We start from the raw sequence: 14,950 nt of genomic DNA, 5'->3' as shown, positions 1-14,950 counted from the left end.
GTTAAAAAAAACCACCAACACTGCAGCTGCCAGCCCCAGCTGTTTTCTTCCTGGACAGATTTCCCTTCAGTCCTTGGTGGAATAATCCATCTGACGCTAGCAATATAAAACTTACACATAGAGCATGTGCTGCAAAGGAAACAGAATGCCTCAGTCACACTAGTTCTGAATAATTAGGTCCAGTTCTGTGCTAGAGGTCTCCTGGTAAATTAGCACGGCCCGCAAAAGTGGTTGGTAGCTACTTTTAATCATTCTGCCATCAATATCATCTGAAAAAGTGCAAAAAACATACCATGCTTACATCACATCTTCAGGTGACCAGAAACCAATTCTAGAAAATCTTAGGGCAGAGTTACATGCTCTACTTAACTGAAAAATATGATAATAATATAGGTACGAAGGGATGATTTTTGCACAAATATATTTACTGTGACTTACTAGCACTGAACAAAGCCCGAGGAAACTTTAAGGATTCTGGCCATCCTCATGGAAAAATCAGGGTAAATGGGGTTATTTGATTTGTCCAACTTTAAATTTGTGCTATTTCCACTAGAAAATAATTTGATATTGAAATTACAAGACCGTGACGATTCAGTTCTCTTTGGAGATGCTGGGAGCATCGGAAACAACCCAGGGTGAGTTTTTATAGACATTTTTGTGTTATTCTGTTTTTGCTCTTAATTGTTTTCCTCCATGTTTCTGAAATGTATGCAATAGACATTAGATTTTCCTTCTGTGCACTGTATTCTCGACCTAAACCAACACCAAATTTCTACTGCAGTTGGGCACATCTCCATTTTTCAAAGCATTTTTTTCCTATGGCTCCAAAGAAATAGAAAAACGATGATGATGATGATGATGATGATGATGATGGTGATGCTTTAAGGCTCTCAATCTGCACACCCTTTGCTATCTGTGCAGGTGAAATTCTCCATGTTGATTTTTTTTTTTTTTATGTATGAGCTTTAAATTTTTTTAATGTTTATTTATTTTTGTGAGAGAGAGACAGAGCTCGAGCAGGGGAGGGACAGAGAGAGAGGGGACACAGAATCTGAAGCAGGCTCCAGGCTCCGAGCTGTCAGCACAGAGCCCAACGCAGGGCTCAAACCCACAGACCGTGAAATCATGACCCGAGCCGAAGTCAGAGGCTTAACCAACATAGCCACCCCAGCGCCCCTCCATGTTGATTTAAAATAAACTCCTGGCTCCGTTCTTGCTCAGTTCTTCAGCTTTCAATTTACAATCCTCCTTTTGGAACTTAATAAATTAAAAAGATAACAGATGTAAATCATTCAAAGTAGCTTTCTGGAGCAGAAGCTTTAAGTGAACACTCTAAGAAAAATTTCTAAATAGTAAAGTTAACCCATAACTACATTAAGATGTTACTATAAATATTATTCTAAGTTCTATACACCACGAATTTAATTTAAATGTTACCTGAAATACTTCTCCTGCCCCAAAAATGCTTTCTTTTCCCATGGCTCTACTTCGCTAGTTCCCTAATTTGATACTACCATAGTCTTTCCTCTGATATAGACAATGAAAAGGGCCACTGTCAGCAGACCAGCAGGATGAGTAATAGGAAATAATTGAGAAGAAAGATAATTAGAAGCAGAAGAGAAAGCGTTCTCTAGTTTTTTTCATAAGCAATGTGGAGTTGATTTATTTGTCTGGCAGAGAGCCTGGCCTTGAGGAATGAGGTAAAGCACCAGCAGTGATCAGTGATAGGAATAAGGTAGCACAGGATTACAGGGCCTAAGGAACCATGAGGGCGGCTTGCGTGGGTGGGCACCCTTGGCAGGCCATGCATGGAGGCAGCAGCATGAAGACAAGGGAGAGAAGAGAGACTCCCCACAGATGCCCAACCAAGCTGCCCTAGGGCACCAAGGAGAGGAAGAGGCAGGTCACCAAGACACATTCCACTTAGCACCCTAATTATCACATAAATGAGTCAGGTCAGAGTAGGGGCAGAGAGAGCCTGAGCTCCAGGCACAGCTCTTACTACAGTTCTCTGTGAACTTGGGCCAGTTTCTTTACCTCTCTGTGCCTCATTTTCTCTACCTGAAAAATGAAAAAAAAAAGAAAAAGTGTCCATCGATTGATGAATGGATAAAGGAGATGTGGTATATATACACAGTGGACTGTTATTCAGCCACGAAAAAGAATGGAATTGTGCCATTTGCAACAACATTGGTAGAGCTGGAGAATATAAAGCTAAGTGAAAAGTCAGAGACAGACAATTACCATATAATTTCACTCATATGTGGAATTTAAGAAACAAAACAAAGGACCAAAGTGGGGAAGAAGAGAGAGGGGGGAGAGACCAACCAAGAAACAAACTCTTAACTATGGAGAACAAACTGATGGTTATTGTGGGGCAGGGGGGCAGGGGGAATGGCGAAATAGGTGATGGGGATGAAGGAGTGCACTTTTTGTGATAAGCATAGGATGATTACATTTTTAAAAATTCTAATGTTTATTTTTGAGAGAGAGAGAGACAGAGCACAAGCAGGGGAGGGGTACAGAGAGAGGGAGACACAGACTCCAAAGTAGGCCCAGGCTCCCAGCTGTCAGCACAGAGCCCAACGCGGGGCTCAAACCCACGAACTGTGAGATCATGACCTGAGCCAAAGTCGGATGCTCAGCCTACTGAGCTACCCAGGTGCCGTCCTAAATTTTTTTAAATAGTGAAGCCTGGGTCAAAGGGAAACTAATTTAAAAGAAAATAAAAGAACCATGTTTTACTTGTGGGTCAGACAACAGAATTGAACTTTAAGAAGAGCTGAGGATAATCTAGTGAGGACGGTGAGGCTATTGGTCCCGGACCTTGATCTGCAGCTGAAGAATGAGCAAGTCTGCCCTCATCTGAGGGGTGGAGCAAAAGCAAGCCTCCATCACTCTCTCCAGATTCTCCAAGGTTTCCTGGGTTTTATCCAGCCTCCCCTAAAGAAATTGCCATATTGCTGGTTGTCCATCAGCTTGGTGAAAAGCCTCTGCCTTCTGAAAACCAGATCATTCCCATTACAGTCCCAGGGCGTCACGGCAGAAGCCAACAGAGGAGCAAGTAGTTTGCGGGAGTGAAAAATGCAGGCAACGGGCAATAAAGAAAACTGCTCAAAGCCAGGATTTGTATGAGTTTGAGCAAGTTATTCTCTTGGGGTAGAAAAATCTTAATTTTTTCTCCTGTAAAGATTTATAACTAAACATAAGCCCTCCCCTCTCCAAGGTTGTTTTATATCTCTTGGTGAATCATGATTCTACACACTATTATTCCAAAACGTGTGTGTAGCACCTACTATGTGTCCAGCATGATTTAAGGTGCTGAATAGGGATTTTAAAATAAGATACTGATGGAGGAAAAAGTCAAACACAGAAGAAATTACGTGACCAAATGATTGATGCAGATGCTAAGTGTTATTTTTTTTTCCTAATTCTTGACAGGGTGTCCAACAAAGAGAATGGAAGAGGCCGGCCTACTCAATCAAACCTCTTCCATCACATATATACGACTTAGAGGCTTATCTGTAAATCAGAAGGTGCAGATGGCTGTGTTTGCCATGTTCCTCACTTTCTATGTCCTGACACTGATTGGGAACATCCTCATTGTCATAACGATTACCTATGACCGCCGGCTCCATACCCCTATGTATTTCTTCCTCAGCAACCTGTCTTTTATCGATGTCTGCCATTCCACTGTCACAGTCCCCAAGATGCTGATAGATACATGGTCAGAAGAGAAGCTCGTCTCCTTTGATGCCTGTGTCACTCAGATGTTTTTCCTGCACCTCTTTGCCTGCACAGAGATCTTTCTCCTCACCATCATGGCCTATGATCGGTATGTGGCCATTTGCAAACCCCTGCAGTACATGACAGTTATGAACTGGAAAGTATGTGTGCTTCTTGCTGTGGCCCTCTGGACAGGGGGAACCATCCACTCCATCGCACTGACCTCCCTCACCATCAAGCTGCCCTACTGTGGTCCCGATGAGATCGACAACTTCTTCTGCGACGTACCTCAGGTGATCAAATTGGCCTGCACGGATACCCACATCATTGAAATCCTCATCATCTCCAACAGTGGGCTGATCTCTGTGGTCTGTTTCGTGGTCCTCGTGGTGTCCTACGCAGTCATCCTGGTGAGCCTGCGGCAGCAGCTGTCCGAAGGCAGGCGGAAGGCCTTATCCACCTGTGCAGCCCACCTCACCGTGGTCACATTATTCCTGGGCCACTGCATCTTCATCTATTCCCGCCCATCCACCAGCCTCCCTGAGGACAAGGTGGTGGCTGTGTTTTTCACCGCTGTCACCCCCTTGCTGAACCCCATCATCTATACTCTTAGGAATGAAGACATGAAAAATGCCTTGAACAAGTTAATGGGAAGGTTGGAGGGGAGAGGGAAAAAATAACTATTTTTTTAAGTTTATTTATTTATTTTGAGAGAGATTGAGCAGAGGAGGGACAGAGAGAGAGAGGGAAAGAGAGAATACCAAGCAGGCTCTGCACTGTGAGCACAGAGCCCGGCATGGGGCTCAAACACACGAACCGTGAGATCATGACCTGAGCGAAAACCAAGAGTCAGATGCTTAACCAACTGAGCCTCCCAGACGCCCTTCAATGTCTAAGCTCTTAACATGCCTGGTGTTCCTAATCAAAGAAATGCCTTGCAAAGAATAAGGTACCTAACGTTCATCAGGCTAGATGTCTTATGAAATTGTCTTCTGGCCCAATATCTGACAACCATAGCAGTAGTTAGGATTTTTAATATCTTCCATATCCTGGAAATTGTTCTAGGCACTCTGCATTTACTCCATTCTCAGAACAACTTATGAGGTAGGTGTTATGCCTGTTTACAATGATGAAACTAAAGCTCAAAGGGAGCAGACAGCATGCCCTAGGTTACCCAGCTAGGAAATGATGGAAGCAGAATGGTAAGTCAAGTGTATCAACATGAACTCATGCTATTTTCATTACACCATGCCACTTTTCCTGCTTTTGTCTTAGGGTGATAAACAAAGTTTAAACAAACCTTCAGATTGCTGAGTAGCACTTGACCACACCATTCACTCAGAAGCTTGCCTAAATAGCTTGGCAAACACTAGTGAATCAGGCAAAGTGAGTTTGCTTATGACTTAGTGATGTAGAAAGATTGAGCCATTGAAGTTATTGATATCCTCAGGTGCTCAGGAAAAATCTGCCATCAGAGCAATTGAATGGGGATATCTTATTATTTATTCAATTGATAAATATTTACCAAGCACCAGGAAATGCAAGCTGGTGCAGCCACTCTGGAAAACAGGATGGAAGTTCCTCAAAAAACTAAAAATAGAACTACCCTACGACCCAGCAATTGCACTACTAGGCATTTATCCATGGGATACAGGTGTGCTGTTTCGAAGGGACACATGCACCCCCATGTTTATAGCAGCACTATCAACAATAGCCAAAGTATGGAAAGAGCCCAAATGTCCATCGATGGATGAATGGATAAAGATGTGGTATATATATACAATGGAGTATTACTCGGCAATCAAAAAGAATGAAATCTTGCCATTTGCAACTACGTGAATGGAACTGGAGAGTATTAATTATGCTAAGTGAAATTAGTCAGCCAGAGAAAGACAAAAATCATATGACTTCACTCATATGAGGACTTTAAGGGACAAAACAGATGAACGTAAGGGAAGGGAAACAAAAATAATACAAAAACAGGGAAGGGGGCAAAACAGAAGAGACTCATAAATATGGAGAACAAACTGAGGGTTACACGAGGGGTTATGGGAGGGGGGATGGGCTACATGGGTAAGGGGCATTAAGGAATCTATTCCTGAAATCATTGTTGCACTACATGCTAACTAACTTGGATGTAAATTCAAAAAAAATAAAAAGTAAAACAAGTTAAAAAAAATATTTACCAAGCACCTATTATGTGCTAAGGGCCTCTTTGACAAAATGACATTGAAGCTAAGATCTGAAAGATGAAAAAAAGCCAAGCATGAAAAAAAGAGAGTGATGAACATTCTAGGCAGAAGAAATGGCAGGTGTAAAGGCATATGTTGGAAAAAACTCTGGCGTGGTCCAAGAAATGATAGACCAATGGGGTTATAGTTTAGACTCTAAGGCAGAGAATGGTGACAGATGATAGTGAAGAGGTGAAAAGAATACTTTTATGTCCTCTCAAGGCTCAACTGACTTAAAAAGGTAACACAATGGGGAAACAAGTCTTTTTAAACGTACTGTATCAACTAGGTAGGTGGGAAAACAAATCTCAACCCTTATCTTGCATGATATATCAAAGTAAACTTACAATGGACCACAAACCTAAAATTTAAAGCTGAACTATAAAATTTCTAAAAGAAAACAGGAGAAAATCTTTGAGACTTTGGAGTAGGTGAAGATTTCTTAGGACACAAAAGGCATCAATCTTAAAAGTAAAAAATTGATAAATAAGAACTTAATCAAAATGTAAACTTCTGCTCTTCAAAATATATCATTTAGAAAATAAAACAGCAAGCCACGGAGTGAGAAAAAATATTGCCAGGACAAATGCAACAAAGGTCTTATATCCAGACTATATACAAAATACTGTTGTATACTCTTAAAACACAGTGACAAGAAGACAAAAAAATAATAAATGATCAAATATCTGAAGAGACACATCACAACAAAGATATATTAAAGGATAATAAGCAAACTGAAAGGTTCTCAGCATCATCAGTCATTAGGGAAATGACAAGTAAACCACACACTCACGAGAATGCCTAAAATTAAATATTGACAATACCAATTTGTTGGATGTTAAACTCGTATACTTCTGATGAGAGTATCAAATGATACAATCACTTTGGGGGCACCTGGGTGGTTCAGTTTGTTAAGCATCTGACTCTGGATTTTGGCTCAGGTCATGATCTCACATTTTGAGATCAAGCTCCATATGGGGCTCCTCTCTGAGCATAGAGCCTGCTTGAGATTCTCTCCCTCCATCTCTCTCTGCCCCTCCCCTGACTCAAAAAAAATTTTTTTAATTAAAAAAATAAAAATTAGAAAATTCATACAACCACTTTGGGGGCACCTGGCTGGTACAGTCAGTGGAGCATGAGACTCTTGATCTCGGGTCATGGGTTCAAGCCCCATAGTGGGGGTAGTGTTTACTTAAAAATACATAAATAAAGAGGTGTCTGGGTGGCTCAGCTGGGCGTCTAACTTTGGCTCAGGTCATGATCTCACATTTGGGGAGTTCAAGCCCCATGTCAGGCTCTGTGCTGACAGCTTGGATCCTGGAGCCTTCTTCAGATTCTGTGTCTCCTTCTCTCTCTGTCCTTCCCCCGCTCATGCTCTGTCTATCTGTCTGTCTCTCTCTCTCTCTCAAAAAGTAAATACACATTAAAAAAATTAAAAATAGGGGTGCCTGGGTGGTTCAGTCGGTTAAGCATCCCACTTCAGCTCAGGTCATGATCTCACAGTCTGTGAGTTCAAGCCCCACGTCGGACTTTGTGCTGACAGCTCAGAGCCTGGAGCCTGCTTCAGATTCTGTGTCTCCCTCTCTCTCTGCCCCTCCCCTGCTCATGCTCTGTCTCCCTCTGTCTCAAAAATAAATAAAAACATTACAAATTTTTAAAAATAAAAACAAAATAAATAAAATTTAAAAATTAAAAATAAATAAATAATACATAAATACATAAATACTAAAAATATTTTTATTTTTTTAAGTTTACTTATTTTGAGAGTATGTATGCACATACATGAGCAGGGGGAGGGGCAGAGAGAGAGAGAGAGAGAGAGAGAATCCTAAGCAGGCTCCACACTCAGCACAGAGTCCAAAGTGGGGCTCATCTCACAACCATGAGATCATGACCTGAGCTGAAATCAAGAGTCGTTCACTTAACCGACTGAGTCACCCAGATGGCCCCTAAAATACTTTTAAAAGATCATACAACAGCTGTGGAAAACAGCGTTGTAGTTTCTTACAAGTTAAACATACACTTACTATATGATCCAATAACTCTACTCCTAGGTATTTACCCAAGAGAAACGAAGACATGAGGCCAAAGTAACTCGCAACTAAACATTTATATCTACTTTATTCACAATTGTCAGAAACAGACAACATCCAAATGTCCATCAATAAGTGAATGAATAAACAAAGTATGGTATACCATAAGGTATTACTCAACAATAATAAAACATAAGCTACTAACACCCACAAAAACATAGGTTAATCTCAGAAACAGCATGCGGAGCAAAAGAAGTCAGGCACAGAAAAAGTTCATACTGTATGATTCAATTTATATGAAGCTCTAAGAAAGACAAATCTAATTTATAGTGACAAAAATCAGATCTTTGGGTGCTTGGATGGGGATAGAAGGATTGGCTGGGAAGGGACTGCGGAAACTTTCTGAGGTGATGGAAATGTTCTACATCTTGATTGGAAAGATGGTTACATGGGTGTATATATATATATACCTTTGTGAAAATTTCTCAAACTGTACATTGAAAATGCATGCATTTTATGTAATTAAATTTTACCTCAAGAAAGCTTATTTTAAAATAAGTTTTTTATACATTTCCACCTTGATTTCATCAAATAAAAGTCCTATGAAAAATACAAAATAGATCCAGGAATAATGAGAGAATCACTTTCAAAGTAACAACTCAATTCAATATAAATCAGTGAAGGCTTAAATAAACACACTGAAAATAAATCTGAAAGCAAGCTTGAAACCACTATAATTTATAAAACATAGGTGTGATATATATTGCTTCCCAGAGGCAATAGCCCACAGAATCCACAAATCAAGAAAATGTGTTCTCTCACAACTGTACTTGTTCCTGAAACTGAATCCATGCCCCAACTTGTGTTCTTTTACTAGTGAAATCAGAAGCCTTCTTGGAACTTTTCCAGATTCTTTTTCCTTATTTGTTTCACCATCATCTTTTCCTTTATATAAGTAATAGTAAATAAATCCTTCTCTTTAATACAGAAGTCTGCCCTTCTCTGTGCCATTTTATTTATTTTTTAAAGCTATCATTATAAAACTTTGACACTTTCTTTTTTGTTGTTGCTGTTTGTTTATTTATTTATTGGGGGGGGGGGGCAGAGACAGAGGTAGAGAGAGAAAATCCCAATCAGGCTCTGCACTGCCAGAGCAGAGCCCAATGTGGGGCTCAACCCACGACTGTGAGATCATAATCTGAGCCGAAACCAAGAGTCCAATGCTTAACTGATTGAGCCACCTAGCCACCCCAACATGCCATTTTACCTATTAATTTTGTTCTTTACTTTTACTGTTAAAGATATGGCCATAATCATATTTGTAATTCCAAACCCATCATGTACCTGACTTCATGAAAAAACCTCTCTGTCTGAGATGCTTCATGGCACTTTTTACCTCCTCATTTCTCAAGGTGTAAATGAGAGGATTCAGCAAAGGAGTGACCACCGTGTAGAAGACAGATACCACCTTGTCAATGGAGAAGCTAGTGTCTGGCCGAGTGTAGATGAAGATACATGGTCCAAAAAAGAAGGCAACCACCATGAAGTGGGCTGAGCAGGTAGACAGGGCTTTCCGGCGCCCTTCAGCTGACTGTTTTCTAAGAGAAACCAGGATGACCGTGTAAGAGGTGACCAAAGCCAGGAAACAGGTGAGGGAGATGGTTCCACTATTAGACACAATTAGCATTCCCGTGAGGTATGTATCTGTGCAAGCCAGCTTGATGACAGGGGGCACATCACAGAAGTAGCTATCAATAATTTTGGGGCCACAGTAAGGTAGACGAATGGTCAAGAAGGTCTGCACCAGAGAGTGAACAGTAGCCCCCAACCAGAGAGCAAAGACAAGCTGTACACAGACCCTCATGTTCATCACATTAGAATAGTGCAATGGAGCACAGATGGCTACATAACGATCATAAGCCATAATGGTCAGCAGAAAGATCTCAGCACAAGCAAACAGATGTAGGAAGAAGAGCTGTGCAATGCAATTATCAAAGGAAATAGTCTTTATCTCTAAAAGCAAGCCCTCTAGCATCTTGGGCACAGTGACAGATGAGTGGCAGATGTCAATAAAGGACAGATTGCTCAGGAAGAAATACATGGGGTATGGAGGCGTGGAGTAAAGACTATAGTAACTACAATGAGAGTGTTTCCCAAAAGGGTTAATACAGATGTGACGGAGAATGCCAGAAAAAATAGTATCTCCAGCACCCACTTATCAGTGAGTCCCAAGAAGACAAATTCAGTCACTCTTGTTTGATTTAGAGCATCCATCCAATGAGTTTCAAAAGGACCTTGCAAGGGAAAAAAAAAGACATGAAAGCTAATTTAGCTTTAATAGTATACAAGTAGAATTAATTGAAGTGACTGCATTCCCATATGAGTTCTTTATTTATTATCAAGCCATATAAAATATAAGACCAACTTAAAAGCAATTGTTACAATATACCCATGATATATCAGGAGTCATTCCAGGCACTTTATATACACCATTCTATTTAATCAAAACTGCACCATGGCATAGGCATTATTGTTTCTGGCTTGCAGATGAGATAAATGAACCTTACAGGAATAAGCAAGTTGCCCAAAATGCTTAGCCAGTAGTTAGCTGGCTTTTTCCATTTCAGTCTAATCCACAGATAATGCCAAATTAATCTTCCAAAATACGACTCCCAACTAAAATCATTCACCATTTCCCCCTTCCTATCAAATTAAAATGTACATGCAAAGCCTGCAACAGTCTGCAACCTATTTATTTTTCCAGTCTGGGATCCTCCTTTATCCCCCTATGTATTCATCTCTCCAGGCAAGCAGGTTACTACGCTTCGGCCATGCTACCTCCTCCTTTAAGAAAACTTTGCTGATACAACCAAATCCTATCTCTTCTCTTTCATACCTATTTCATGGTACTGAACTGTAAAAAAAAAAAAGAAAATAATACATTTGTTTCTGTTCCCCCATTAAATTGAAATTTTCTTAAAAAGCAATAACTACATAAGAATTATCCTTTGCGGCACTTGGTACAGCTTCTTGCACACAGCAGGTGTTCGAAAAAAACACTTTTATTTGAACTGAACCTACCTTCTTAGATAACCTGGAAAAAAATACAATTCTTCCTTCACCATAAAGCTAAAAAATGACTTAAGAAACTTAATTTTTTTAATTCTGTAATATGATTTGTCCTCTAGGAGATATTGTTGTATAAATACTAAAGCTATTTTGCCCCTAATTTTCTATGTTGATTGGCCAGTCAAAAACTGTAACAGAGTTTAGGAAATAATTACCACAACCATAAAAAATATTTATATTCTTGATCCAACTACTTCACTTGTAGGAGTCTCCTAAGCATCCAAACTGTCAAAAAAGCTAAATGCAAGAAAGTATTAATTACAGCATTATTTAAAATAACAGTCACTGGATTTTTTTTGAAGCTTAAATGAATAGAGTGGAAGTTGAATAGAATTACATGCAGCCATTAAGAATGGTAGTAACAACAGATTGCCAATATGAAAAATTTTGAAATACTATGAAGAATAAGACATGAGAAAATTTGTTTATGCATTCTCAACAGTTTAAAATATATACAGCTTGGGTGGCTCAGTCGGTTAAGCGTCCGCCTCTTGATTTTGGTTCAGGTCATGATCTAACAGTCATGAGATCAAACCCCAAGTTGGGCTCCCTGCCGGGCAGGGAGCCTGTTTAAGATTCTCTCTCCCTCCCTCCCTTCCTCTCCCTTGCTTCAGTGTGTGTGTGTGTGTGTGTGTGTGTGTGTGTGTGTTCTCTCATGTGAGTGTCAGGCCACAGGGCACCTGGGTATCTCAGTCGGTTAAGCATCCAACTCTTGATCTCAGTTCAGGTCTTAATCTCAGGATCATGAGTTCAAGCCCTGTGTTGGGCTCCACACTGGGTGTGAAGCCTACTTAAAAATATTTTTTTTGCTAAAATATACTAGTGCCATATAAATTATCAAAATTCAAAGAGTAGATTAGAAGAAAATATTGTAACATATATGACCAAAAAAGGATAATATTCCTATTATTTAAAGAACTCTTAAAATATGACAAGAAAGAACAAATGACAATTAAATATGGGCAAAAAGTATGAAAGGGCACATCACAGAAAGAGAAATGCAAATGACAAATAAGTATGAATAAGAAAATACTCAACTTCAGCAGTGAGTTAAAAAAATGTTTTCTGTCTCTCTTCAGATTGGCAAAGGAATAAGAAGCTGAGTACGCTATAGACTGCTATTAGAAGTAGATATTATCAAGACCTTTTTGGAAAATGACCTGCCAGTACCTATCAAAATTCTAAATGCCCATACCTCTAACCAAGAAGCCCACTGCTAGGATTGTATTTCATAGAAATAAGGGAATAAGTAATTAAGGATAAATGTTAATTGAAGCATTTTTAGCAAAACAAGGAACTGGAAACAAATTGAATATTTATTAACAGAGATATAAGTAAATAAATTTTAGTACAGCCACAACTTGGAATATTATCTAGTCATTAAAAAGAAAGAATGAGTTGCATTGAACACACTGACTTAAAGCGGTGGTTGTCGATATGGCCATAGTTAGAACCACCTGAGGCAGGTGGAGCGGTGGGGGAGGAGGGGGGTGGAGCTTGAATTTTGCTGCACAGGCCTCACCTGAGACAATTAACGCAGGCTTTTTAAGGGTTGGACCTGTCAGTACTTTTAAAGCTCTTTGGCATTTCCAACATATAACCGAGATCACAAACTATTAACTTCAAGGTATGTCAACAATATATTTTTAAGTAAAATGGGTGCATTATGAATATAATATGAACCAGGAGGGGAGGGAGGGAGGGAGAGAAGGAGGAAGGGAGAGAAAAAGGAAAGAAGGAGCAAACAAAGGAACAGAGGAAGGAGGGAATCAAGGGATGTGTGTGTGTGCGCATAGGCTCAAACATACACACACACACACACACACACACACACACACACATACACTTACATATTCATGAATTATGTGTGCATGTATTTATTCTTAAAAGAATAGAAAATAGGTGTGGAAGAATACACAGTTATTTTAACATTAGTTACTTGTGGAAGTATCAAATTGAAAGGAATAGTAAGATTTTATTAATTTTTATATTATACTCTATAACTGTTTAGGTTTGTGTAATAAGCACGGATTACTTTGTTGAAAAAGCAAAGTGGTAAAAGCATGTGTCTGGGAAAAAAGGAAAGGAAATGAAAATGCTCACTTCATGGGATCATGAGCACATTTTTCCTTCTCCACGTCTAAGAGTTGATAATCTGGTTATGTGTCTTCTAAGGCAGTATTCTTAAAATGGGGAGGATCTTTCCCATAAACTCCTGGTCAGCAATGCCCTAGCAGCAGAGAACCAAGAGCTGTTCTGCTTTCCGCTAGGAAAAAGAGGAAAGAGGCTTGTCACAACAGCACATTCAACGGATTCAAATAACTATGACCTTTGGCCTTCACCTCCCTAAACCTCAGTTTTCTGAGCTATAAAATAGGAACTAGGTGCATCTCTTATACATGATTAGATGTAGCAAATATACAGGTCTCCTGTTGAAAAGACTAAAAGAGAAGCAAGGAGATGGAAAGAATCTCTAGCTTCATTAGGGGCTCTGTAGCACAGAAAATGGTCGTTAAAAATTGAAGCTCATAGGCACATTTTGCTTTAGAAGAATCTAATGAGAGGCACTGAATCTTGGGATTGGCTGAAATTCGCAAAGCCAGGATAATTCCCTTGATGGCCTTAGTCTGTTTCCAGGGGCAACAGATGGTAGCTGCTACATTTTCAGACCAGAGTAATCTACACTGTGCTGGGAAAAAGAGTTTTTGCTCTTTTTTTTTTTTTTTTTTAAAGGTGGGATAATGGGGCCCCTGGATGGCTCAATTGGTAGAGCTTGTGACTCCTGATCTCAGGGTTGTGAATTCAAGCCCCATGTTAGGTGTGGAGATTACTTAAAAATAAAATCTGGGGTGCCTAGGTGGCGCCTAAGTTGAGCGTCCGACTTCGGCTTGGGTCATGATCTCACAGCCTGTGGGTTCAAGTCCCACATCGGGCTCTGTGCTGACAGCTTAGAGCCTGGAGAGTGTTTCAGATTCTGTGTCTTCCTCTCTCTCTGACCCTCCCCCGTTCATGCTCTGTCTCTTTCTGTCTCAAAAATAAATAAAACGTAAAAAATTTTTTTTAAATAAATAAAATAAAATCTTTTTTAAAAATTAAGTAAATAGGGGCACCTGGGTGGCTCAGTCGGTTGAGCTTCCGACTTCGGCTCAGGTCAAAGATCTCACAGTCTGTGAATTCGAGCCCCGCGTCTGGCTCTGTGCTGACAACTCAGAGCCTGGAGCCTGTGCAGATTCTGTGTCTCCCTCTCTCTCTGACCCTCCCCCACTCATGCTCTGTCTCTCTCTGTCTCAAAAATAAATAAACATTAAAAATAAATTTAAAAAAAAAATTAAGTAAATAAAAAGAGGTGGGTTGAGGTTTTAACTCTGGGATTAAGTCTCTTTAGAAAAATTGCTTAGCCTCCCTGAGCTTCAGTTTTCTCATTTGTGCAAACTCAAATTATGAACCTATTTCACAGAACTGTTACAAAAGTGTTACTACATATTGCCTGGCACTTAAAATGTATATATAAAAAGTCCATTCTTTTCACTGATACCTACCAATCTCTGTGAGAAAATATCCCAAAAAGACCAGAGAAAATGTAGGTCATGTGTTTACACAACCTAAAACAAAGACCACAAAAAAGTTGATGAAAGAAAGTGAGGAGCCACTGATCAATCAAACACTATTTAGTGAATGCCCCAGCAGGATCTGTACCCAAGGAGCATTCTTCCCTCAGACCTTGTCATGACTTTTTCTGTGTCATTTTAAGTTTGTTTGTTTGTTTGTTTGTTTATCTATTTATTTTTTAGTAATCTTTACATCCAATGTGGGGCTTGAACTCACCACCTC

At 39.8% G+C, this 14,950-nt stretch overlaps 2 protein-coding genes across 2 annotated transcripts; one reads left to right on the top strand and one right to left on the bottom strand.

Moving 5' to 3' along the window:
• Window positions 1–559: 559 nt before the first annotated feature.
• Window positions 560–4,406, top strand: LOC122221274 (olfactory receptor 4E1). Its single transcript, XM_042940590.1, has 2 exons — window positions 560–635; window positions 3,442–4,406. Exons 1-2 carry the CDS (start codon window positions 608–610, stop codon window positions 4,404–4,406), a joined length of 993 nt encoding a protein of 330 aa, XP_042796524.1. The 5' UTR covers window positions 560–607.
• A 4,894-nt stretch (window positions 4,407–9,300) lies between these two features.
• Window positions 9,301–10,264, bottom strand: LOC122221275 (olfactory receptor 1509). The gene is given in 2 exon segments (XM_042940591.1): window positions 9,301–10,096; window positions 10,099–10,264. Coding segments are annotated over 2 exon segments (936 nt in total). The 3' UTR covers window positions 9,301–9,326.
• Window positions 10,265–14,950: the final 4,686 nt, after the last annotated feature.

The sequence above is a fragment of the Panthera leo genome, chromosome B3 (genome assembly GCF_018350215.1).
Source record: "Panthera leo isolate Ple1 chromosome B3, P.leo_Ple1_pat1.1, whole genome shotgun sequence".
Taxonomy (NCBI): domain Eukaryota; kingdom Metazoa; phylum Chordata; class Mammalia; order Carnivora; family Felidae; genus Panthera; species Panthera leo.
This window is presented reverse-complemented; position numbering and strand designations above follow the sequence as displayed.